Source organism: Phaseolus vulgaris, chromosome 9 (genome assembly GCF_051622355.1).
Source record: "Phaseolus vulgaris cultivar YP4 chromosome 9, ASM5162235v1, whole genome shotgun sequence".
Taxonomy (NCBI): domain Eukaryota; kingdom Viridiplantae; phylum Streptophyta; class Magnoliopsida; order Fabales; family Fabaceae; genus Phaseolus; species Phaseolus vulgaris.
The window spans coordinates 15,872,993-15,896,160 of record NC_143506.1 but is presented as its reverse complement, the minus strand read 5'-3'; the positions used below and the strand labels follow the sequence as shown (position 1 = coordinate 15,896,160).

General features: G+C 31.4%; 2 protein-coding genes across 2 annotated transcripts; one reads left to right on the top strand and one right to left on the bottom strand.

Moving 5' to 3' along the window:
• The first annotated feature begins 1,147 nt into the window (after positions 1 to 1,147).
• On the top strand, positions 1,148 to 10,257 carry LOC137821010 (hydroxyproline-rich glycoprotein family protein). The gene is made up of 3 exons (XM_068625397.2): positions 1,148 to 1,463; positions 2,378 to 8,876; positions 9,921 to 10,257. The coding sequence occupies exons 2-3, from the start codon at positions 7,771 to 7,773 to the stop codon at positions 9,967 to 9,969; spliced, it is 1,155 nt and encodes a 384-aa protein (XP_068481498.2). The 5' UTR covers positions 1,148 to 1,463; positions 2,378 to 7,770; the 3' UTR covers positions 9,970 to 10,257.
• A 4,833-nt stretch (positions 10,258 to 15,090) lies between these two features.
• KCS10 (3-ketoacyl-CoA synthase 10) lies at positions 15,091 to 21,094 on the bottom strand. The gene is made up of 3 exons (XM_068623935.2): positions 20,367 to 21,094; positions 17,782 to 18,410; positions 15,091 to 15,911 (listed from the first exon to the last, which is right to left on the bottom strand). The coding sequence occupies exons 1-3, from the start codon at positions 20,775 to 20,777 to the stop codon at positions 15,347 to 15,349; spliced, it is 1,605 nt and encodes a 534-aa protein (XP_068480036.1). The 5' UTR covers positions 20,778 to 21,094; the 3' UTR covers positions 15,091 to 15,346.
• Positions 21,095 to 23,168: the final 2,074 nt, after the last annotated feature.

Genomic DNA, 23,168 nt, shown 5'->3' with positions numbered 1-23,168 from the left:
ACATGTCTGATGTTCCTTCACATGTCATTATGGTTACAAGCTTGGAACAAACAAATGAAGTTTTACAGTTGTTTAGTTTTTTTTATGTTGATGACTAAAGATGTAAATGTTGACTACTTAAGTTGAAAGCTGGCAAATGAATCCATAAAAAAGAAGGTTAATATTTAAATCGTGAGAAGAACATGTTTACATTTTTATTCTTGTAATTTTTTTTATAATTTACTATTATGGTGCTTTTAATATGGATGTTTTCTTTGGTCTTTCGGAACTTAACTAATTAATAAATTAACGAAAGATTTTTTCGTGTAAACAATTTTAACTTTTTTTATCTAATTTAATTTTAATTAAACAACAACAAATAACAAAAGTATTAATAACATGGAATTAATGTATTTTTTATTTTATTTCTTCCACTCCAATTAAATCTAGAATATATTGAAATATGGTTTTTAACGGTCCAATTAATGTATTTTATTATAAAAAAAACTCATGCTACCTATCGTACCATGAAAATTAGCATAAAAGTAATATGGAAAATTGGACTAAAATAAAAAAAAAATGAAAAATGAAATAAAAAGACAAGAAGACAATGAAAAAACATTATTTAAATTAAAAAATCATGTAAAACTAAATATTGATAATAATTGATTTAGGACTTATATTAGTTCTAGATTTGAAATGAGAGACATCTTCATCAATCTAATATATCAAATATTTTTTAAGAGAAAATAATTGTGAAAGAGAAATATCACAAATATTATTTAAAAATTATATAAAAATATATATTTTTTCTTAAGTTGAGCCACATAAGATAATTTTGGCTAGCGAAAAACAACATTGATGCTTTAGATACCCAAAAAATTGAAATTTTTTATTCTCGTCTCATTAGAACCAGCACTTCATGCGACAAACCCTAACAATTATTTTTAATTTAAAATGTTATGTATTTATTTACTTTCATTTATTTCCGTTTAATCCACTAAAAAAAAAAAATCACAGGACTAATATACATAATTTAAAAATATTTTTTGCAATAAAATAGATTATATTTTTGAATATTTTGAAGTTATTAAATTAGACTATATTTAATTATTAAAAGGGCGTGCATGAGACATTATTGATATAAGTAAATGTAAAAGAGGTGAAAGAAAGAAGAATAGTAATGGTGGGAGAAAAAAATGAGGAAGAGAAGAGTAAATAGGGTTTATGTTGGGAGAGAAAGAGAGTTGGAGGAGAATGGGGAAATTAAATGTGAAGGGGTGTGAGAGAAGAGAGAAAGGAAGTAAAGTGGGAGCGTATGATTCGCGAAGAGGGTTTTTATCTGCACCTGCGTGCGTGTGCTGGGATTGGCGGAATTTGGCTACTTGCCTTTCCCTTGGTTTTATCTCTGATCACAACTGAAAAAGAAGAACGCACACAACAACCACGGCCATCCAATTTTGCTGTTATCCAAATACCAACAGGTCTCTTTCCCTTTCCCTTATCTACCCCTCTCTCTTTTCCATTATCCATTTCTTACCATTCTATTTTATATTCCACCATAATGCATTGAGTGTTAGAATTGGGATTTTTTTGTGTATACGCTATTTTAGCTATGCAACAGTTTCTTCTGTCACCAATCTATTATTATTATCATCATCATCATTATTATTATTATTATTATAAACAATGTGAAGCTTATCGCGTGGGAGGGATGTATGGCGCCGTTAAAATTGGTGCAACTTGTATGATTGAATATCTTCATGTCAAATGTCATGCCCCCTTTTTGTGACGAGTTTAGCAGTTGCATTATTTGGAATCACAGTACCATTTTTCAACTAATTTACTCTGCACAATCACTGCTTTCTTAACTGTTAATCCGGGAATGTGGACTAGCTAGCACCATTTCATGTGAATGGTGCGGGAATAAAAAAAACATGCCAATTTGGTGCTTATGTACATTAACAAGAATAACAAGTTTTGACTGGAGAATTTTTTACATGGGCTGAAATTGGATGAGGAGGGATTTTGCTCTCTTCCATTCTCCTTTCATCCCTCTTAAGAATTTAACCAAACAAAAAGGATTTTAAAAAGCTCTTCCACTCTTCTCAATTTCCCTCCAACCAAACACTATGTTAAAGTGAACAAGGATAAAATAAGCAATCTTGTTTTTTGATGATTTTTTTTTTTACCAATAGTAGTCTAACTCGTATGATTTATGTAAGCATACCTAGAAATGTCAGTTGATTTTTTCATTAAAAAATGAGATTATTTACTTTATCATTTAAAGTGAATTGTTGTCTTTATTTTGATTAGCCAAATGATATTATGAAAAAAATATAGAAGCCACTTTTTGGTAATTTCTAGGTACAATAATGAAACTGAAAATTCTTTGTAGGAAAAAGGCTGACTATAGCTAGAAGAGTACATACAGATACAGGTGAAAGTAGGAGAGGGAGATGGGGATGGAGTGTTTTTGTCTTTACTAACCTATGCGTTTGTCATTGTACTCTGTTCCCTTAAACAGATGGTGTTCAACTTGATTAAACAGAAAAATTGGAGTTTCCCTCCTTTTGCCATGCAATATGTAGAAAATACAAGACAAGGTTGCAGCAGTGATGAAGATTCTTCACTTATTCTGCTTAGGCCTTGCTGACGTTTTAGAAGCTTGGTCCCATAATACTTGCAGTTGCGGACAAGGCACCGAAATGCCAATAATTGTTCAACGCCTTAAGTACCCCTATGCCTTTGCCTATCCTCTACCATTTCACTTTTATGAAAAATGGTAGCTTTAAGACAGTAACCGAATACGTCAAACTTGTATCCATAGTGGATACAATAATATTTGATTACTCCTAACGGTATAGATAATTTTCATATTTTTTAAACTTTTATATTAATGTAGTTGGGAATGTCACAATAATTAGATTGATGACAAAATTCTTACTAAAGTTAAAACAAGGATTCTCTCATTTGATTTGAAAAGTATTTTGGTAGGATTGTTTTGTTTGATTATGTGAGTGGACATTTTTTGTTTGAAAGACAAGTGTAAGTGAAGAAGTCTCACATCAGGTAGAAATATGCATGTTGAGCAACTTATAAGTGAGAGAGATCCTCGAGTATAATGTAAAGATATTTTGGGTTAAATATGATGTTAAATTCAGTTGTGTGGCTTTCTTGTAGTCTATTGATGATGTCCCTTGTAATTATGAAACTTGGAAGGGAGAACCATGTGGAAGAGACTCAATTAAAGGGAACATGGTTGGAGTGACAAGTGTGAACAAAGAAGTTTACGAGGGGTAGAAATGAGCAAGTTGAGAACTTATAAAGTTAGAGGATTTCACAATCATAATGCCTTTAGGCTTTGGGTTTGATGGAAAGTCAACTTCATTTGTGTGTTTTTTTTGCTTGTGACTTGTTAATGGAGATCTCTCTAGTGTTTATGAAACTTTTCCTTGAGGGAGAACATATCCTCAAGAGACTCACATACTGGACAAATTATTGAAGTGACAAGTGTTAAAGAAAAAGTCCTATATTGGGAAGAAATAAACAAGTTGAGCCCTTGTAAGTAAGAAGGACATGCAAACCTAATGTCTCAAGGTTTTGGATTGGATAACGTCTCAACTTCACTTGTGGCATGTCATGGAGATTTCTCTCATATTCCTTGACATTTTTTAGGGTACACACATTGAATAATTCATGCCTATGACTATTGCATGAATAATTCACAAATCCTACTTATTCCATTCTAGTTCATGTATAGACTTTTCTTTCTTGCTTAAGTATGGAATTTGTAGTTCAGACAACAAACCATTAAGTTAGATGTAAATCATGAAGTTATTATTGATTCTTCATCAAACCATTTAAGCTTTTAAGAGGATTGATTTTTAATAAAATGTGATTAAGAGAGTTGAAGTTTAATACAATGTGATAAAGAGAGTTGATCTTTAATACAACGTGATCAAGAGATTTGATCTTGTAAGAGGGTTGATCTTTGTTGTAGAAACACGTGATATTTGATGCTATGAAGGATCTATTGGTTGGCACTTAAAGTTATATAACATTCACCTACCCATATCGGTTTAGTCTTTTCTTGCATTGTTTTGCTCAATAGAGTAGAACCGCAAGGAAGCTAAATTTGGTATGCTTAAGGTGCGTGTCATGAAATTATTTGTTCTTAATAAATCATTTACTATATAAAATATTATAGTAGGAGATCTAAACCCTACCATTCTTATTATTTCAAATTTATTTAATCATTAGTAAAAGTAATATGTGCTTCAAAAGAATATTACTTACTAACATAGCATTTAAAGAATTGGTGTTTAAACAATATATCAATTTTGTCTTAGCAAGTGAGGTTATGCTTAACTCAACCTTACAAAATCGACTTGTAAGGTTAGGATTGTACCTCACTCATATATCATAATATGGCTTAATTCGTAGTTAACATGAGATTTCTAACACACTCCCTCATGCCGAGAAATGAATATCTAAAGCATGGAATTAGATATTTATGGGTGGTCTAACTGGAGCCCGATAACGGTAACATAATAGTCCCAAAGAATTTGACTAGGATAGGCTCTGATACCATCTTAGTAAATGGGTTTATGTCGAACTCAATCTCACAAAACCGGTCGGTAAGGTGAGGATTGCACCCCACTTAGATATTATAATCTAGCCTAATTCCTAGTCGATGTGAGATTTCTAACCGTCCTAAATTTTTTTACACCAAGTGTTTGAGTTTTTACTTATAGGTTTCAGTTTCTTTATGAGTTGCTAGATTGGAAAAAAAAAAACAAATCGAACCTTCTCCACAGGATAATATATAGAGAGAATGAATTGGAATAATTTATTCTCTTATTGTATATACTCATGTCCTTTAATCATTCGAGTCTTGATCTATGTTTTAGTGTTATTTTTTGTGTTTCATACTCATTTTCCAAATTAAGAGATGTTCTTTCTTGAGATCATGTATGAAAATGTGAAGCCACTATAGTAAAAGCTTTCATTTGGAAAATGATGTTTCACCATAAGATTACTATCATTAACATATTGTTGATTCGCAAATGTAGCATACTTATTGCTTCTTACTCATGTAAGGGTTGTTCTAAGATAGGTTCTCATATATTTGGGGTAGATTTATCCATTTATTGCATTTTGTTTTTTAGAATATTAATGTTCTATGTAATTTGTTGAAATGATTAGTGACCAAACAAGTCACAGAAGATGGTATCGCTCTAGTACCATGTTCAGAAGAAAGAAATCTAAAAGAAATATATTGAATTTTGTGTGTTGTGTACACACATAAGTATTCTTATTTATAATGAAGAAGAGGTGCATCAATAAGGAACAAAATCAATATCTAATAAAGAGAAATATTTGGTGAGGTATCCCTATCAAATCACATCATATTTCCCTATTTTAATTTAATCAAATCATATCTCTAATGATTTAACTTAAGCCAAAGCATATGTATCATATGAGACCAGTTTGTTACAAATGTCATTGACACAAGACCCCTTAAGAGACTTAGTGAACATGTTAATCAGTTGGTTGTCGGAGCTGACAAAGTAAATAATGGCAAAGTTGGTGGATATTTCCTAAACATGACTTTTCATTTTCAAAGCATATCTTTAATACCCCCTCCAAGTTGAAACAAATGTATCATGAGTCAAGCATGTTAAAAATGGTCAGAGAGCATGCCAATTATCGAAGAGTACAAATGGGTAAATAACATGACACAACAACCGCTAGAAAACACAAAATGTTTAATGAGCAAGGGGGTTGCTTGAAAGCAAAATTGATAAGAGGACATAACAATTGCTAGAAAGCAAAAATGCTTTGAGAACACAACAATTGTCGAAAAACAAAATAAATGCTTATAGAACAAGGCAACTGTTGGAAAGTAAAATTGCTCATAAGACAAGAACCATTGGTAAGCAAAAATGCTTAGAAGGTGTGACGACTGTCAAAAAGCAAATAGGGTCACAATAAGGTGATGTCACTGGTGGCGGTATTTGACTGGCAAAGCTTGCCCAAAAAAAAAGAAAACAAAAACTCATCGGCAATGAATAGTACTCACTAAAAAACGTAGGTAGTGAATAGTTTGCCGAATAGAAAAAGAAACTCATTAGTAAATCGTTGATGATAAATCGTACTCACTAGAAAACATCGATTGCAAATAGTTTTTGCTAGAAAAAATTAGTGGTTAATAGTACTTGCTAGAAAAATGTCATTGACTCACTGAAAAGACATTGACGACAAAAGATACTCGTCAGAATAATGTCTATGGTAAACAATAATGCTAAGAAAAGGCTATCTATAAATTTGTGGGCGGTAAACAATATGACTGTCGGTGAATTGTGAGAGTAACATTGAACAATGTGTATCAATGTGAGTAGTGATGACATGGGAAAAAAATCTAGAAACCTTTTACGGTTTCTAACATTTACTCCTATGAGCTTTGGGTCATAGGGAAAGAACTTATTTGGAATTCCCTTCTCGTTAGACTCTATGGATTGGTGACCAAACAAGTCATAGAAGATGATACCACCCTGGTACCATGTTGAGAAGATAGAAACCAAGAAGGATTATATTGAATTTCGTGTGTTGTGTAGACACATAGATTTTTTTTTTATAATGAAGGAATACAATAGTAAGAAACACAATCAATATCCAATAATGGGAAATATTTGGTAAGATATTTCCCTATCAAATCATTCATATCTCCCTATTTAACGTAATCGAATCATATCTCTAGCACAATTAGTAATTAATATTTAACATGTCCTACTTACAACAAAGGAGTGTAACAAATGAGAAAGAATTCCTATTGTGGAGTATTGTTAAATATAAATATAGACTACTAGATTGGATTTGAATGGTAAGATTAAAATAAAACTAAACATGACATATAAAGTGTGTATATGACTTTTAATTTTGATCATCCTTGTTTGATTATATGATTTCATAGTAAGGAAAATTTGTATTAAAAATGAAAGTTACATTTGAAATCTCCATTTTTATCATGCTTTGCTTTATTTTTATGATTTTAGAAAATACTCGTGTCGTTCCATTTTGAAAGTTTTTCATGATATATTTTAGAAGCTCAAACCACAGTAATATTATGTTTATGTTCATCTTTAGTGCATGTGCTTAAAAGGAAAACATACATTGTTAAGAGCCCTTATTTGTCCTTTTATAAGTGGTTGTTATTTCTTTGTTTTTATCTTTCTCGTGTGGTAATTTTTCTAAATATCTTCTTCCAATGGAATGTGAAAACTTGATCGTTACGCTGATATGCTATTGTAAGCTATTAAAAAGACCTTTATTTATTCTAGAAGAAAAAAGCAATGTAGCTATTCACGGAAGTGAAACGAGTTAGAATTATTGTTGAAGATATGGCATGATGAGACCAACACTCAGAAGAATTCATTTAAAATTTATTTAAAGCAGGCTATAAATTGGTAATAAACGTAGTTTGCCAAAACAAGGAAAAGTCCAACATTTGTTTTTGTAAATAAAGTCCAAAATATTTTAAAGGCCCTACTAGGCTGTCCCCAACTATTTATAATGCTCATTAGCCATCCAGGAGGACCAGGATTTCCTTCTGATCACTATCTGCCACTGCATTGTGTACTTTGTTTGTCCCTCACAATTGTAGGAGAAGACCCATATGATTCTTCCAATTTATTACCTTTCTGAAATCTTTTTAGTGAAGTTGATACCTAGCCACACATAGATAGGCCGATCTTCTTTGAAGTAAGAAGCAAAAAAGAAAAAAGAGGAATGGAATTAGATAAGCTCAGTAAGCTTGAACAACCTCCTCTCCCTAGCGCATACATCCGCAGCCTAGTGAAACAACTAACCACCTCTGGAACAAAAGTCTCCGTGAATCCGAAAGACCAAAATTTTGTTGTGAACGGTGGGGTTTCTCACGGTCATAATTCAAAACATGGAAAAGTTGCAGATGCTTGTCGGGCCACACAGTCCACACAACCTCAACAACATAAAAAACAAGTTAGGAGGAGACTCCACACCAGTAGGCCTTATCAAGAAAGGCTTTTGAATATGGCAGAGGCTCGGAGGGAGATTGTCACTGCCTTGAAATTTCACAGGGCAGCTATGAAAGAAGCAAGCGAACAGAAGCAGCAACAGCAGAAACAGACCCAAGAACAGCAGAGAAGGGCATCAGTATCCCTCCGGCCTGACCAAGATGTAAAATTCAAGTCCAGGCGAAATCAAAGAATTTATCCTGCATGCACGTCCAATTTTTCAGGCTACAAGGATGATTTATCCTATTCATGCTTATCCCAACCTCCTCCTTCGGTTCCAAAATTTTACACCTGGCCTTCTGCTTCCCCAATCACTCCACCACACCTTATGGCTGAAAACCCCAATTTCATACTTCCAAATCAGACTTTGGGATTGAATCTCAACTTTCAAGATTTCAACAACCTAGATGCTACCTTTCTCCTCAATAACTCATCATCATCCTCTAACTCATCTGCAACCTCGTCTTCTCCTCCAGAGGAACTTCCTTCCCTTGGAATATCACAGGGAGAGGGGTTTTATTCAATGGGGGATACTGTTGAATCCAATGCTGCAACACAGGTAACTGTAGGCTTACACACAGCCATGGATGATGAGGGTATGGCAGAGATCAGATCGTTGGGAGAGCAATATCAAATGGAATGGAATGACACCATGAATTTGGTCAAATCAGCTTGTTGGTTCAAGTTCTTGAAAAACATGGAACATAGGGCACCTGAAGCCAAGAACGGAGATGATGCATACCATAATTTTGACCAACTTCTGGAGTTTCCAGCTTGGTTAAACGAGAGCTGCTTAGAGCAGTGCTCTGTGGATTATTTTCAGGATTCTTCCTTGCCTCGGTAAGCTGAAGATAAGTTTCTTAATTTTTGAAAAAAATGAATTTTGTTTGTGAAGTGTTTTTTGTCTGTACCTCTCTTACTGAGGAAAAGGATCAGGGCAGCTTGCAGTTTGGTGGAGTGTTTCTTAGGGAAATTTAATTAGGTTTCACCTTTCTTTGCGCACAAAGATTCATTCTTTACTCCTACAGAATTAGAGATCTATGTTACTGTTATTTTTATTCTTGGTGGGATAATTTTGTATATTAGTTCATTATGCTTTTTCTTCTTTTGGATCTTACAGAGATATTTGTATGCTAATTCCAACTGATACTTAGATTGTGATGTGATCTAGCTTGCTCAGACTGAACTGTTGATTGAATTTCACTACAATACAATTAAATAGTAATTATCCTGGTCGGTTTTGTGCTAAACTTGGTTATGGAGCACGAGTCAGTCAAAATTCCGATAGTTATATCTTTTTTTTTTCTGCCAATCCCCCATATTCGATTTTTGATTCTTTTGAAACAGTTATTTTCTCATCTTTAGCCAAACTCGAGTAGCTTCGAGGGCTTTACAGCCCTATGTGAAACCTTCAAATGATATATAGAATTGTTCCCCTTAAAGGCAATTTTCTCTGTATCTTAGTGTACCATTTTCTTGGTCATGCAAACGCTATCATGTTTATGGTATGTTCCCTTCTTTTGGGCTTCTGGTAGGCCTTGTAGATCTCTCAATCTGAGGCATGGTCCAGTCATTCTTGATGCACGTCGTAGTCCATGTTATATACTATGTTACTATTGTTAATGTTAAAAGGTATTTTTTTTAAAAAAAATTGTTATTATAGTTTGATTTTAGTCTTTATGATGAACAGGTTTGATTTGCCCACCACAATAATTATTTTGGCTAGAAGTATATCTAGTTCTTATTTATGTGAATTGTGGCGGCGACAATTCAAATAGTGCATGCATGCCTTTTTTGATTTGGTTGGACTTTCCAATCTATATATATGCTTCATACTGATAGTTTTTCTTTTTCTTCTTTCTTTCTTGACAATGCTACAAACAGCATGGATATTGGAGATTTTGACAGTATGGACGACGATTGGTTAGCGTGACACTGCAAGGATTAGTTGTTTTCATTGAGTCAATTTATGTGATGCTCTCAATTTCATATTTCTTCCATAGCCCCCCTCCTGGCCCCATCTCACTGCTTTTTCTTTTGGATAGTAATAAAGCTTCCAAAATATCAGTTGAGGCAGGTACCATCAATTTGAGTGAAGAACATTTATACACCCATTGCTCTTAAATCACTGTATTTTTCAGTATTGAACAGTATCAGTATGTGTGATTCTCTTTCTATTATTTAATTTGCAAGTAAAAGAAAGTGAAATGTTTTAGTGAAACAGATACTTGGTTCTTAATTTTCTACTTTAGAAAGTGTAATTGTTTGTTACAGACAGCATTAATCTTACCCCTGGGACCACTCTGCAACATCTTCAAAAGCAAGTGAAAAGAAAGTATTAACAAAAAAAAAAGAAAAAGTGAGGCAATAGGAACAGAGACAAACGCAGTATACAGGCTAACAAGGCTAGTTGTCTATTGTTACAAAAGTCAAATCATTTGAAAGAATTTTTTTTTCTAACTTAATAGCTTGACATATAAGATAATATGTTTGTTAGTTTATTTAAAGGCGCAAATTGACTTAAACATATTATGTTTTTTTAGCTTTTATAAATGGTTTTATTAAAGAAAACTTTTAAACAGACTTTTCTAGTAGGTGTATCTGAATGAGTTTTTCCATAAGAAATTTTAGGAGAAAAAATATAAAAAATGAAGTTCACCTTTTTTATAAATTACAATCAGTTTATGTAAAGGAGTATTTACAAATTAATTTTTATATAATCTAATTTTAACCTGATAAAAATAATTTTTTTTTTACTATTTTTTTTTTCTGAAAGTTCTTGTGCAGAATACCAGTACACCATGAATACTCAATGAACCAAGAGAAATTAATGGTTGAGAAAAAAGAGATGTAGACCTGAAATTGATAAGCGAACCTTATAAAGTCAAACATTAATTGCTTAGACCTTTCAATTCACAGAAGTTATTAAAATAAGTAGAAAATACCTTGTAAATTTATCCTATATTATTCTCATAGTTTTTAAAAATAGGTATACAAATGTTTATGTTATATGATAAATTTAAATAATATTCATAGTTTTACCCAAATTAAAAAAAATGTTAAATGGAAAAAAGAAAACCAAAAAATGATTGAAATATGAGCAAGGTAGGGGACCTTGGAGAAGTAATGGCTAGCATATTAAATGAGGGAACTCTTCATCAAATGACTACCCTCCACTAGATCTCAATTTTTTCATTTTCTATTTTTTAGTCTCATCTCATTTTTCATTTTAATACAAATTTAAAATTACTATTTTTAATTTTTATAAAATAAATAAATCTTAGTTTTAGTGCATATACAGAACTCCTTGATTTTTATCCTCATTAAATCTGAAATTATTATTTTTGATTTTTAAATAGATAAATAATATTTACCTTAACAGTTTAAAAATATTTTTTTGAAATATTATATGCACATAAAGTAGTTTAACAAGTTCACATATTAGGAAAAAAATGATCTGGTTTTGTGACTGAGTTTCAAAGAATCTTTTTTCATTGAAGGGTATATTTGGTCATTAAAAATGCATGGCAGTTTCAAGTTAGTTTTTTTTTAAAAATTTAAATAAATCTAAATAAAATATTTGAAAATAAATTCCAATTTTATATTTGTATTTAATTTCAGATTAATTCTTATAATATTATCATTAATATATAATTTAGTTATTGTATATTATTTTTAAAATGCAAGTTGGTCCATGTGTATGGAAAGATCTATTTAAAACAATAAATGAATGTATAAAACAAGAACTATTTTTTAGTTTTGTTTAAATTTATTAACATTAAGGAATTAACTTGCAGCTTACATTTTCAAAGATCAAGAGAATCATTGTGCCATTTTTTTCTTATAAGAATTAAAATAAAACTCACTTCTTTGATAACTAAAAGTGAATTTAAACTTTAATTAATTTATTTATTCTCTTCAGTTCTTAAATAATTAGTAATATTATATTTTGTTCTTGTCTGTGCATTTTCGGTCTCAAAAAATCTAGGCCCATTGAGATATATATGTCAGGCCTTTTATTAGAGTTATGGAAAGACAATTTCTCCCTTCACCACAAAGACAGCTTCTTTCTGCACCTCTTTTTTTCTTCTCCAATCGGATCAACCCGCTTACTTCTGGCACCTCCATAAAATTTTAGAATTCCAAAATTGTCCTTCAATAAAACACCAATATTACAACTTTCGGATTAGCACAAATCGGAACCTAATAAAACAAACCTACCGGATTAAGTAATCCGAAACTCAAATCATACACACTGGATTACGTAATCCGAAAATCATTGAAATTAAACTATACCGGATTACATAATCTATAACTCATTATATTCTATTATACCGAATTATATAATTCAAAACTTCTGAAAATCAAAAACTCTACTGGATTATGTAATTCAGAATTTCTGAAAAACCCATAACCTATCGGATTACGTAATTCGGCACCGAATTAATCCGATTCCTATTGTGTGAAGAACATACATGCATTTCAAATGCTTCCCAAATTACATTTTAAAATTAAAATCAGTAAAATTACTCACCTATGAAGAGAGCATTGTGCATCGTTAATGATGGAGAATGAGAATTTAACAGAGATGGAATGGAAGTGTGAAGGAAAACGTATTGGGGAAGGAGAAAGGTGAAAGAGGTGGGAGGGGGTGGGAGCGGCACTGGGGCTGCGACTGCTGAGAAGTGAAATCAAAGAAGGTAAGAAAGAGAAAGAGAAAGTGAGATTAAAGTAGGTTAAATTAATATTTTAATATTTTTACTGAAGGGTATAAAAGTAAATGTTTATTTAGTATGGAGGTGCCGGAAGAAATGGAGGTGCAGGAAGAAGCTGTCCACCACAAATGCTCCCTGCACCATATCAATTTTAACATGCACCCAACCTAGTATTAAAAATGTCAAAACCGCCCTTTCAAAATGACGAAAATAACCTTAAAAAATAAGGGTGTAAATAAAAATTACTTCCAGGATCTTTTATCTGGAAATATTCTGGATTTAGATATCCATAACACATTTTTGAATTCCGGAAATTTTTATCTGAAATTCATTTTTAATTTGCATTCTGGATTTTTTTTTATCTGGAATGTATTTTTTTCTTATTTTTACTATTTTGAAAAATGATAGGGTGTAGGTTCGAACTGATATGGTGTAGGTTCGAACTGATATGGTGTAGGAAGAAATTGCCCACCATATATTATTTAAGACATGCACCCAACAAAAAGTTTAAAACCCAACATTATCTTTGGTTTCATTTTTGCTTACGAATGCAGAAATCTGGAAATGATTATTATATATTCTGGATTTTGATATCCATAAGGTCATTTTCGTACTTCATTTGAACTTTCGGATGACCATATCCAGAAGTAAGTTATAAGTTTCGGATTTTCATATCCAGAATGGTGTGTTATAAATAATACTAAGAATCAAGATCCGGATTTAATTTATGTTTGCTTACGGATCTTGATATCCGAAGTCATTTATGTTGTCCACATAAACTTCCAGGTGACAAAATCTGGAAGTGACATATTAGTTTTAAATTTATATATCCAGTACTTTATGATTTGACTTACAGATATGAATATTCACAAAATAAAAAATTTAAAATTATTAAGGATAAAACGGACATTTTGCGTGTTGGTGTGGATTTGAATTGATATGATGTAGGAAGAATTAACCCTATGGAGAAAAAAGTTTAAATCTTTTTGTAAGCAGTAAACAATTTGAATGCTGGAAAAATAGTTTAGATTTTCAAATTTAAAATTTAAAAATGTATTATCGATGTTACAATCCATTATATATCTTTCAATTCTGTAATAAAGAAATATAATTTAAATTATAGAATTTATAATATATTTTTGGATCGTATAATTCTGAGTTGGGCCGAATCCAATGAGATACAAATATATTTAGAATGTCATTTACATGTTATTTTTTATTCACAATTTGACAGTTCTTAATAAATTTTAAATATTGTCAAAGAATACATAAATTTTAAACATAAATTGAATAAATTTCTCACCAGCTCTTCCTTTACACATTTCCTAAGCTTTTTAATGTTTCATTGGGGTCAAACCCATTAAGGCTCAATTTAGCATTAATAACTTCACCTATGGTTATGATAATAATGGCATCTAAAGCAAGTTGCCCCAGTGTGCCAAAGCTCTCTTCAAAACAACAATTAATAATAAAAAAGAAGTTAAGATATTAATCAGCTATGTTTAGTTGTATCAGTCAGTTGAAATTAATCAATGAATTAATTAGGTTTTAGAAATGTTTATTTGTTGTTGACAACAATTAATAATAAAATAGAATATGCAAACACTTCTCCCTGCATACTTTGTTATATTAATCAATACAATGAGATATTTTCGTTGAAGTTATGTTTCACAGCATCACTAAAATGTCTTGTCATATCCTACAAAAAAATTTGTTATTCTTATCCAGTTTCCACACACTAAAGTCCTAAACACAAATTATTTCCTTCCAAAACCAGCTTTCAATTCAGAAGATATTACAACTACTTTGCAGTACAAGAAGATATATCCACCAAAAAATCCATTCCCCTGTTACAGATTCTGCACTCAACTCACATGGATGGTATTAATTGATTACGATTTGTGTCAAATTGGAATTGAGCTTGGAGAGTTGAATTGGTGAAAGTCCAAACATTCATTTATTATAACAACACCAACAAAGTCTTCTAGAACAGATAAGAGAGGTGCTTTCACTTTCAGCCTGCATGGTGACAGTTAACTGATAATGCTTCCTTGTCCAATCACCCAATTAAAATATTGACTAATAAACACTATCTATATATCATCACAAATGGATAGGATCTTCTATAATTCATGATCTGTGTAGCATAACTTGATACATAGAAAATAGTGTATGCATATTGATTTGATCATGACTACTTCAAGAGTTATATATATGTATGCTTACTATGATTTTGAATCAATTGTCATTCACAGTAACTATGCATAACCATTGAACTTTTAAAAGGTATTACCAATCAGTTTTCAAATTATCCTCAGAAGTTGAGGCAGAGAAACTAATTAAAAGCATGGAACAATGTTGCATTGACTATAAGTAAAAGTCATCCATCAACTTTGATATCAATCATATCATCCTATGAGGAGACATAGAAATTAAGCAAGGAGGCAGCCATGTGCCTAATGAGGAATAATAAAATGAGAAAGAAACTGAAAGTAGTTGTAAAATTTAAAGACCAACTTAGAACTACCCTTATTAATCCTAACCATGCATGACCTCACTGATAGATTCATGATACCAGTGCCCTCAAATTTGGCTTCAGTTGAGAGGTGCAGGATATCTGTTGATGCAGTCAAGCCAAGGGTTCCTTGAAGGCTTAGTGACTCTACGCATGGCACGCCACACCACACTGTTGCACTTGAATCCAGACCCAAAAGCAAGTTGCCAAACACGGTCCCCTCTTCTCACACTCTCCTTTGCTTCCATGTAAGCCAACTCATACCAAATGCTGCTGCTAGAGGTGTTGCCAAAGCGGTGCAGTGTCATTCTTGAGGCCTCAATGTTCTTGTCACTCAGCTCCAAGTTCCTTTGAAGCTCATCAAGAATGGTTTTGCTTGCAGCATGCACACAAAAGTGCTCAAAAGCCAGTTTGTAGTCAGGAATGTATGGCTTCTTCATTGATGGGGAACTCCCATCAGTTTTGCTCCCAAATAGGTGCCTCCACACAAGGGTGCCAAAGAAGAGAAGCTGCTCAGAAAAGGGTAGCACCAAGGGTCCTAGTGTGGTGATGTTGGTTTTTAGAGCATCACCACCAATCTCAATCAGGTCTTTGCTGATCTTTAGTCCCTTTAGTTTTTGCTCATCTTCTTCTTGGTACACACACCTAATTATGTGACAGATATTTATTATAAGTCACCAAAATCTAAATTAAAAAAGCAATGCTGATATAGTTGAGGAATGATGATTATTGATTAGGATGAACAATTTGGCAAGTCTTCCATTTTCATTAAAGTGGATTTTCCTTGTGGGACAATTTGTTTAAAGGAGGGGTCCAATGTGTCCCTTCAGTTATTATTAGACGGTTGGAGGATGGAACTAAAATGTCAACCCTCTTAAAAATACACTACGACATCTAATGATCTACGACATATTTTTGCTCAACCTTATTCAAGCCACTAGTTTGGTCATGTTTCAATCTCCATTTTCAGTCAGAATTGGTGTACGATGATGGTGATGTTGAACTTAATATGGGATGCAAATTACCCGAAACTTTCTACTCATAAGTCCAGTGTAACGAGTTATCTAGAATTGGTCAACACAAACAAACGGAATTTGTGACTCCTAAGGAAGATTAAATACTATAGAAGCTCTTCAGAGTCCAAATTTAGACGGCAGAGTCTTAATGATATATCCAAACAACCCTCTGTCTCGGCAATTTCAGTTCATCTCTTCTGGGCATTTTCTATTCATGGCTCCAGATTGAAAGTAAGTGTATTTTCCAAAAATTCAATTTAATCAAATAAATTATCATATTTTGCTTGTTTTTTAAAGATTTTTTTTTAAATTGGAATATATGTTTATAAATTTTTGTAATGATATTTATTTTTTAAACACAAAAGGCTTGCAAAATATCTTTTTATCGTTAGCCAAAACATAACGACTTGTGAAAAGAATATACAAAGTTATATTAAAGAGTCGTGATTAGATAAAAGTTGAAAACATTCTTTTGGAAAATGGCACAGTAATCTTATATATATATATATATATATATATATATATATATATATATTGTGTATGTGTAAAAAAATAAACAAAAAAAACTATAATTATGCGAAAATTATGTGTCATAGCACAAGCCAACAAACAATATTATGTGCTATTGATTAATTTTATTTTATTTTTCAAGAAAGTATAAGAGAGGAAACTGAGACGAAAAAGAGTGATTATCATAGTAAGAAAAGGAAATAAAAAGTAAAAAGGTTACTTTTTCCAGTGAAAAAAGAGAAGGAGATTTTCTTCTTGATTGGTTTGGAAAAAAAGGTAAACACACAATTCAGCAACTTGAAAATAAGAATAAAGTTTATAAGAAAAACAAGGATTTTTTAAAATAAAATATTATATTTATAATAAAATAATAATTTATTAGTGTCAATATAACTAGTGTAAGTTATCATTCCTATGAAGTTAATCACTAAAAGGAAATATCTTTTTAATAATACAATTAATAACAGTAAAATTTAAGTCAGTAAACAATATTTTAATGTAGTGTTTATTAATTGATTCTATAATTAACATGATTGTGAATATACTATTAAATTTCCAAACCAATATCTATCACACCAAATATTGAGGTTATGAGATTCAACAAAAAACAATGAGATAATATCATGACATACGAGTTAGTAATTCCTGCATAATCTGACATGGAGAAAACTCAATCAACATACCAAACCTAATACCCTAAAAAACTGAAAATTTTATGCATTTCCAACTAGATCAAAACTATTCCATTCCCATAATTATAACTATTTTGTTTAATAAAAAATCACACCTTGACAACTCTAAAATCAAATACATCAACATACAATTTTTTAATAATTTTTCATTTTTTTACATGGACCCATATTTCCCTATATAATCAAAAGATTATTTTTCTTTTTATTTTTTTTATAATCTAATTTAATTTTGTGTTGTGAAGGTATCTTGTTTAAACAAGTATTGAGAGTGAAAATTAAAAGAGTGAGAAGGTGAACCTGAAGCTACGGTCATCAGCACCCTTATGTGTCCGAACAATATGCTCAAGACGGTACTTTGCGCGGCTGTAGTCCCGGCGGCGGTTGGAGAGCATGACGGCGGAGCAACCCATTCGGAAGAAACAGTTAGGAATGAGCATGGACCTGTCCTTCCCCTGGTACCAGTTGTAGCCGACCATCTCAGTGCTCACCACCACCGCGTAGTTATTAGGGTTTGCTTGCAGAATGTCCTTAGCCAAGTCCACGGCTATGACTCCAGCACTGCACCCCATTCCCCCGAGGTTGTAGCTGAGGATGTTCCCCCGCATCTTGTAGTGGTTGATGATCATGGCAGAGAGCGACGGAGTGGGGTTGAAGATGCTGCAGTTGACAACCAGAACGCCGACGTCCTTGGGGCGGACGCGAGTTTTCTCGAAGAGCTCGTCCAGGGCACCAAACATGACCATGGAGGCCTCTGCACGACCCTCCTTCATGGTGGCGGTGTTCTCGGTGGAGGCTACGACGGCTTTGGGGATGTAGGTCTCGTCTCCGATGCCGGAGGACATTAACATCCTCTTTTGGAAGTTGAGACTCCCTTCGTCGAACTTCCCTGATTTTCTTGCTACTTCCATCAACTCCTCCCTTGACACCTGCCATGCCATGCAACGTATACTAATGTTACTTCATATTTTTCACACTCACTTCACTCAAATAACATTCACTACAACAAAATTAGTTACTAATTATTAAAATTCTAAATTTAATAATAAGATATTAATTAAAAAAACTATTTATCAATAATAAAAACTAATTTAAAAAACCATAATTTTTAAGTTTCTAAAATATCTCCAATTCCTCATTTTCTGTAATATATTCTTTTTTCATCAAAATTTGAGTTTTATTTTGATAAAACCATGCAGTTTATTAAAGATTTAAAAATCAACATATATTATTAAAGTATTAACTTCAACTTTTACGCGATTCTTTCTCATAAGTCTTTTTTGTCTTCTTTTTTAAAGTATATTATCTCTTACATTACTTTTTTTTAGCAAAGTAGTATTGTTTGTTTTGTAATTTTTACAGTCAATAAGCATTAAATATTATAAACTCTTAATATAATCTTAATTTTTTTTCTTGTAAGTATTTTTCAAAATGACTAACAAAAGTTAATTAATCGTTTTTACCACTTAAAACTTTTGATTTTTGTTTCAAGATAATTGGTTAGACTTTCAATATAAAGACTTTTGAAATTGTACTTAGTTGAGTGATTGAGACTTTTTTTTAGCGGAGTATCGGTACTTTGTTTTCGAGGTACTTATGTAGTATATAAAATTATTTCATGAAAATATAAATCAAGTAGTTAGAAATACTGAAACAGTATGAAAGAAATAAATTAAACAAGTTTTAATTTACCTGGAAAAGATTAAGCACCCTGAGTTTTTAAATGGAAAGAGTGAGTGATCTGATGAATCCCTATAATATTAAAGGTAATGTTATGAAAGTAAAACTTTCTTAATACATTTAATGTTATTTAACTAACTTTTTAATTGATGTTATTAGCTAAAATGTGTCTTTGTACACTAGAGAGAGAGAAACTAGTAAATATTTTCCTTTGAAAAACAACTTTTTATAAAAAGAAAAACAAATTGAAAAAACAATAAGTAATAAAGGTCGATACAATTGGTAAAGAAAGAAGCTCATATTCCAAAAGAAGGTGAGTTCAACTCCTCTTAGTATAAATATTTTTGTTAATGAATAATGTGTAAGTATTTCTATTTGAGTTGTTTCAGTTTTGAATTCTAATAAATCTCTAAGATTCATTTAGAAACGTCAAACTACTAGGTAAAAAATATTTATATTGAGATTAACCTTATTTTTTATTAAAAAATATATTTTTATTGACAAATAAATAAATTAAATGAAAAAGAATATTTTAAAGAATATTCGAACCAATATACACAAAAAGAGACTATATATCTCAAAACCAAATCCAATATAAAACAACATCATATAAACTAAAAAATAAATCATGTAGACATCCTATTCATCCTTATGTATGAGTTTGCTTTTACAAATAAATCTAACTAATTAAAATGATAAATATTCTAAAAAAATAAAACAAACATGTTGGGTAAAATTTAATTTTTTTTTTTAAATATGATCATGTTTTTAAAAATCTCAGATAATTAAAGAGGATAATTATTTCTTCACCTACCACAAAAATGTAATAAATTCTTGTGATTTTGGTTAGACATAAAATGCATTAACCTATTAAATACTATGGTACCAATATATATTCAGATTACCTTAAGTTGTTTGTAATTATTTTAATATATATACTAACTAAATAATAAATTTATAATAATGAAATACAAATTAAGTATATATTATTAGGGAGACAACATTTAAAACGGATCCAGAGGAATTTAAGCTAACCAATGAGAGCACTGTGTTTGGATAAACCAAAAGAGAGAGGGTAGTGAATCAATGGACCAATGGTGCTGAAAATTCTTTTGGGTATAATCAAGCATTTATGAATGAAACAAGCACGGTGATAATGAATCCAAAGAAAGAAAAGCAAAAAGATGGTTGAAAGTGTTAGTTACCTTGAGTTCATCATCGGGTTTATAGCATGCAAAATCAATGAGGTAAATGGGGCGTGGGCGTGACATGAAGTAAACAGACAAGGTGAAGACGAAGACGCCAAAGGAAGCAAGAACAGTGGCAAGGTCGTAACGCGCATCTTCCCAGAGCTTCTTCCACAGGTCCTCTTTGCTCAGGCTTCCAACCTCAGCACTGAACACCACCAGAAGAACGGGTATGGTCAACAGGTATATGCCATGGTTTATCAGATAATGGTAACCCAATTTCACGTATTTGAGGTTCACCGATTGAAGAAAATCCGGCAAACGCCTCCTAACCCTAACGGAGAAGGTCAAGGAGCCGGCGTTTGGTCCAGATGATTCGATCCCACGGTTCACAATCTCCGCCGAGAAGAGATCACGTTCGCTGGCCATGATTAAGAGAGATGGTACAATATTGTGAGTATATATATGTATGATATATACTCACAATTTATGTGGGATTGTGATTGTGTGTACATGTATTTATATTTATAGTAGGAAATTGATCATAGAAAAGGTGGGTGAAAAAGAGTTAATGCCAGCACCTAATTGATGTTTGTGTAGTTGAGACTTTTCAACGGCCTTAATTTCTTCATTTAATGTAAGTGGGTGCCTCAGTTACAGTCCTAAACCAGAGGGGTCATTGTATCCACTACTGTTTCTTAACTTTTTCTTTCTTTCTATCTTCCTCTTGTGCAAGGAACAAAAACAAAATGAAAAGGGAAATTTTGTTACATTTATATCAATCAACTTGTTTCTCTACTCTCTTGTGAACAATGAATGTTAGATCTAATTGGTCACACCAGCTGGAAGAACTGGCCCTCCACGTGTAAACATATGCAGTTGGTGCAGTTTAGCCTACCTTCTTCATTACCATACCCTTCTCTTTCTCTTCCTCTCCCTCTCCTCTCCTCTCCTCGTCACTTACCTTTATGCAAAACAAACTCAGCATAGATGTTGACACCACCCTCCTTCTCTTGTATAATTTCATCACAGTAACTTATCAGAAATATAACTCATGTTACTTTCTTCTTGGATTTTCGTATATAACTCATGTGTCCTCCTCACTTTTGATCATTGGACTAGTTTTGTTTTCTTCTTCCTTCTCTCTGCCTAAGTACAAACAAATTGTACGTGACTTCTCGTTGACGTTTTCCTTAACCTAATTTCTCATTCTCTTTTATCCATCAGTTAAAATCTATGAAGCTCGGACACTCCTCATAAATAACGTATCGTATCGGACACCGACACTCGTATGACACCTGTAGGATATGTATCCGTGAAGTGTCCAATTCAAAAAGTATTTGTTAGATTTCTGACAATTCTATTACGGTTCTAACACAATTTTAAAAAGAAAAAATATATTAATTTTCTAAAAAATCAAATTTTATTCTATAAATTGTTATTATGATTATAAAAAATAAGAAACAAATTCTTGTGAATCAATCATGAAAAACTTATTTCTACTCCAAAAAATAATCTAAAACATACTTGTACACATAAACCTTTATTGGCGATTTATATAATTCATAATTATATAATATATAGATTTGTGTCCCATGTATTACATTTTAAAAAATTTACGTATCTTCATATCCGTGTCGTGTAAGTGTCTATGCTACATAGGTTAAAACTGTGTTTCCTTTTTAATTTATTAAATTAAATAATAAAGACTAATTTTAACTATATATATATATATATATTTATATAAAGCTGTGACAGAAATATAAATGTGCCAACGCTAACCTAGCCTGTGGTGGAGATGAAGGGGCGTTAATGGCGCCAGCAAGAGAATGAGATGAGAGTCACGGTTGAGATGGGAAGTTATAATAACAGGTTGTGGATTTATTGTCAGTTGGTATAATACAATGAATATGATTCAATGAAAAAGGTTATTTTTTTTATAGAAAATTTGGTATTGTAACTTTAATAAGTTTAGATACAGATGTATTCCATTCAAACTGCTAAAGAATTTTTAAAATTTAAAAGATTTGGTAAATGTAATAGTAATATTTCAAACATTAGGATTTTGTAATTTAAAATTTCAAAGCATTTAAGAAATTTAAAATATTTTATACATTTTAAAAATGATATTGCAAGTATATATTTTATCTTTTCATAGTTAAGTGTGTTTTAGTTATTATCTAACTATACAAGATTATGATGAATCAAAATATATTTTAGTGTTGTTATTACGATAAATCATCCATATACAAACAATATTTGATTCTAAACTACTACACCATTATTAAAAATAACAAACATATTTTTTATTTGTCGTAGATTATTTTAAAGTAGAAAAAGTATTAAGCATCCAATAAAAATACATAAAGTATGGATGGAATAAAAAATAATTATCAGACTAAAAAAATAGCAAATAAATAACAAAGTTTGGATTAAAATATAGAAGTAATATAAATTATAATAATTAATTAATTGTCTCTTACTTATTATCCTTGTATAGCATTTATTTACAATTCCATGTACTACCTCCACTTTATAATTTAACTTATATTTATATTTAACTTAATTATTTTCACATAAATAATTAATAAAAAGTTTCTTATCATTGTAATATGTTCCAACTTCCAACACTCCAAATCTTTACCTTTTTATTTAGAAATTAAGAAAATCATTTAATATATTTTTTGGTAATTTTGATATATTATTACTCAAATGTCTAATAAAAATTTCCTAACACTAGAATTCTTCCACCCTTCCTTTAGCCATTAAAAGAATTGATGGATTTATTGAAATTTTTTACTTGTAAAATAAAAATAAAAT

Bases quoted from the DNA above. Each gene is read 5' to 3' on its own strand.
- KCS10 (XM_068623935.2), bottom strand. From the start codon at position 20,777: ATGGCCAGCGAACGTGATCTCTTCTCGGCGGAGATTGTGAACCGTGGG. The intron at 18,411-20,366 runs GTAACTAACACT...ATGGCATGGCAG, and splicing joins AACCCGATGATGAACTCAAG to GTGTCAAGGGAGGAGTTGAT. The intron at 15,912-17,781 runs GTTCACCTTCTC...TCACATAATTAG, and splicing joins GCTGATGACCGTAGCTTCAG to GTGTGTGTACCAAGAAGAAG.
- LOC137821010 (XM_068625397.2), top strand. From the start codon at position 7,771: ATGGAATTAGATAAGCTCAGTAAGCTTGAACAACCTCCTCTCCCTAGC. The intron at 8,877-9,920 runs GTAAGCTGAAGA...TGCTACAAACAG, and splicing joins CAGGATTCTTCCTTGCCTCG to CATGGATATTGGAGATTTTG.